The sequence below is a fragment of the Stegastes partitus genome, unplaced genomic scaffold (assembly GCF_000690725.1).
Source record: "Stegastes partitus isolate 25-593 unplaced genomic scaffold, Stegastes_partitus-1.0.2 Scaffold287, whole genome shotgun sequence".
NCBI lineage: Eukaryota > Metazoa > Chordata > Actinopteri > Pomacentridae > Stegastes > Stegastes partitus.
Window position 1 is genome coordinate 272,214 of NW_007578018.1, and position 3,335 is coordinate 275,548.

The window sequence follows — 3,335 nt, forward strand, 5'->3', positions numbered from 1 at the left end:
TTTATTTTTGTGCTCATTAACCAACATTACATCTGGAAAGAACGCAGTAGCTGTCAGATTCATGTAGTGAAGCAATCTTATTCCACCTGATATGCAGGAAAGTAGAGATTTGAAGCAGTATCTCAAGTTTAATTGACCCCAAATTTAGACAACTGTACATAGATCCCACCCTGCCTCTAATAAGCAAATATATTCCAGTACAAATCCTCATAATCACTAAATTTGTTTTCTCTGATTGCTGGTTTCTGTCAACATTAGCACATTTGTGCTCCTTTTATGGCACAAAAAACACCACCACTTAAAACAGACACATATAGTAAAACTTTTATTCATTTTTTTCCAAGTCAAAAAACAAACAGAACAAAGATACAGAGAATGAGATAATGACTTGATTTTCTATACAGTGGCAAATTTAAGTTAAACCTCCTTTTGCCCAGACATGTAAAGTCTTTCCTCAGCTTGAAACCCTGCATCGCCCTCGGGACGTACACTAACCGCACACGCATACAGACAGACATTCATTCGCCTGGGAGTCCTGATGTCCTGAACAGACTGGACAGCACACATTTAAGACAACAGGATCGGATGCGAGCATAGTGGACCAAAAAAATATCACAATGTCTGGGGGGGGTTGAAGTCCACCACAATATTTACTAAGTGCAATTAACAAACCTGCTTTATGTCAAAGGCCAGAGAATGCAGTCCTTTAAATTCAAGACTAACTGGGAAGCAGTGTTTCACAAACTTAGACAAATCATTTAAAGACTTTCAGAACAGAACCCAAAGACATTTTTTTTATCTCCTCCTCAGGACTCCCAGTCAATATCTTCCCCCTCCCCATGATTCCCCCTCATCACAGGTACATACACTGGTAGAAAAAAAAAAAACAAAAACACTGATTTCAGAAAGGAGACTTGTGAATGAAGAGGGAAGAGGGAGGAGACCCGGCAAGTCTGATAAACTCAAACCGTGTTGAATGATCAAATGGAACGAGGAAAACAAAACTCTCACCTGGCATACAGACGCTTCCTAACGCAGTCAAACTTGAAAAGAAAGTTCACACTAATGTAGTGGGTAAGGTTTCTTAATAGAGAGCCCGAAAGTACTGTTTTCTTTGGACGATCTCTGCTAAAAAAAAAAAAAAAAGAATGTTTCACTGTAGTGAAGAGAAAGGCCATCCCAAGACGTGAAAACATGAAATTTTAACACTGAACCTTTAACTCTTCTATCTTTTGACTGAAGCAACGTCACAAAACCTGGTGGCAGAGTGCAATATGTTGTGAGCGAAAAGCGCGAAAAAAAAAAAAAAAACTAAGGCCAATTTGGAGGAAGAACGGCAGCGAAAATTTTAAAAGTACTCCCCTCCCTCTCCTGCCCTGCCCCTTCATCCACAGAATATGAATATTAGCCTCCTGCAAACAGGTTTACAAAAAAAAATAAATCACCAAAAGCAAACAAGAGAAAAGCCCAAAAAAAAATTTAAATTCGTAATTTTTCTCTATTTATATTCACACAGAATATTAGTTAACTTTCTTTCTTAAATAAACTGAATAGTCCAAATAAGCCTGTGTACACTTTAGCTATCAGAAATGGGACAGAGATTCGCAAGAAGTTGGAGGGGTTTAAAAAAAAAAAAAAAAGTCAACCTAAAGCTTGATTAAAATGTATTAACATGTGCTACTCATGCAAACAATGACAAAAGCAGCAAGGCCAAACTAGCATCCATGTGTTTCCTCCTACACTCAAAATAAAGAAAGAATAATTGACTATTTTTTTATCTTTAAATCCAGAGTGTCAATGACAGATTATTATCTGGAAAAGATGTTTTTTTTTGTTGTTTTTTTTCTTGCTTTTGATGCACAAGTCTCCAAAATGGTAGAGGGGGGGCAAGAGAATGCTGGTGGGTGTTTTTTTTGTGACATCTTTCAGGTCTCTGGGGTGCGAAGGAGGAAGAGGGGAGGGCGACAGGTACATAGACTTATGTAGTTGATGATGTTTAGAGTGAAATATCTTCTCCCTGCGAACCAGTTTCTCTCTCCTATAATGTATGTACTTCTGCTTATGATCCCACGTTTCTTTTCCTTTCGACAATCAGACCCATTGTTTTTTTTAATATATCGCACTCATGCTCCGTCTTCTTTCATCCACGGGTTGCTCCCGAAACTGGCAGCAACTGTACTTTTACAAAAGCAGCAAAAAGGTCTAACAACTTGGTGAAATATGCAGTAAACAAAGTCTAAACGTTGCCCCCTTGATTTTCTTTACAGCTTATGCTTTAGTAAATGAATACAATCCACTCTTCAGAAAGGCTTTTGGCAATATATATGCTTTCGAGGAACAACTACACACCCGACATTTAGAGAGTGAGAGAGAGAGACTGGATGCAGTACACTATAAAGTTAAAAAGGGACTTTTCCTCCCCCTTGAATGTTCACCACATCTTCCTCTCCTTTTCATTCCCTCTAGGGATTCTCAGTTTCGCTTCAACACCCCAAGTGAAAATTAAAAAACTATTTCAAAAGGCAGCCTTTTTTTTTTTCCTTCAGGCAAAGCTGTTCAAGTCTTTCACATAATAGTTTAGAACATTTTGTAAAGGTGTTGGGGGGGGGAAGGGGGCAGCTCCCTCAGATGGTGAAGCCACAGGTCCCAAGGTTGAGATTTCCTCGTAGAAAAGATCACAGTTGGGACGCCTGTGGCTAGAGGCGCCACCACCTCCTCCGGCTGGGTAAAGGTGCTGTCCTTCAGTTGTCAACCACGAGGTGAAAAAGGTTTCTTCAGCTGCCCCCTCTTCTCCTCCACGGCTCATCAGTTGTTCTCTTCATCGCTGTCATCGGGGCTGATGGCCGGGCTGTAGGTGGGTGAGGTGGGGCTGTATCCGGGGGAGGTGGGGCTGTATGTGGAGCCCTTAGGACTAGTTGGTGAGTACGTAGGAGACGTGGGAGAGTACTTGGGTGAAGTTGGGGAGTAAGTCGGGGAGGTGGGGGAGTATTTGGGGCTGGTGGGGGTGTAGGTGGGGGAGGTGGGGGAGTAGGTAGGAGAGGTGGGGCTGTATTTTGGAGTCGTGGGGGAGTAGGTGGGAGATGTGGGCGAGTACTTCGGTGATGTCGGGGAGTACTTTGGTGAGGTGGGGGAGTATTTGGGTGAGGTGGGGGTGTATTCCGGGGAGCTGGGGCTGTATGAGGGGGAAGTCGGGGTGTATTTGGGCGAGGTGGGGGAGTAGGATGGGGAGCTGGGGCTGTATGAGGGCGAGCTGGGTGTGTAGGTGGGCGACTGTGGGGTGTAACGGGGACTGGAGGGGGAGTAGGACGGAGATGTGGGGGAGTATGAGGGAGAGG

The 3,335-nt window shown here is 43.0% G+C and overlaps 1 protein-coding gene across 1 annotated transcript in view; it reads right to left on the minus strand.

The window, feature by feature from the left end:
• Window positions 1–310: 310 nt before the first annotated feature.
• The window catches only part of polr2a (RNA polymerase II subunit A), a 13,712-nt gene continuing 10,687 nt past the window's right edge, over window positions 311–3,335 (minus strand). Inside the window, exon 30 of the mRNA XM_008282846.1 lies at window positions 311–3,289. Within this exon, the coding sequence (XP_008281068.1) occupies window positions 2,806–3,289 (484 nt within the window). The 3' untranslated portion in view covers window positions 311–2,805. The remainder of the gene's footprint in view (window positions 3,290–3,335) is intronic.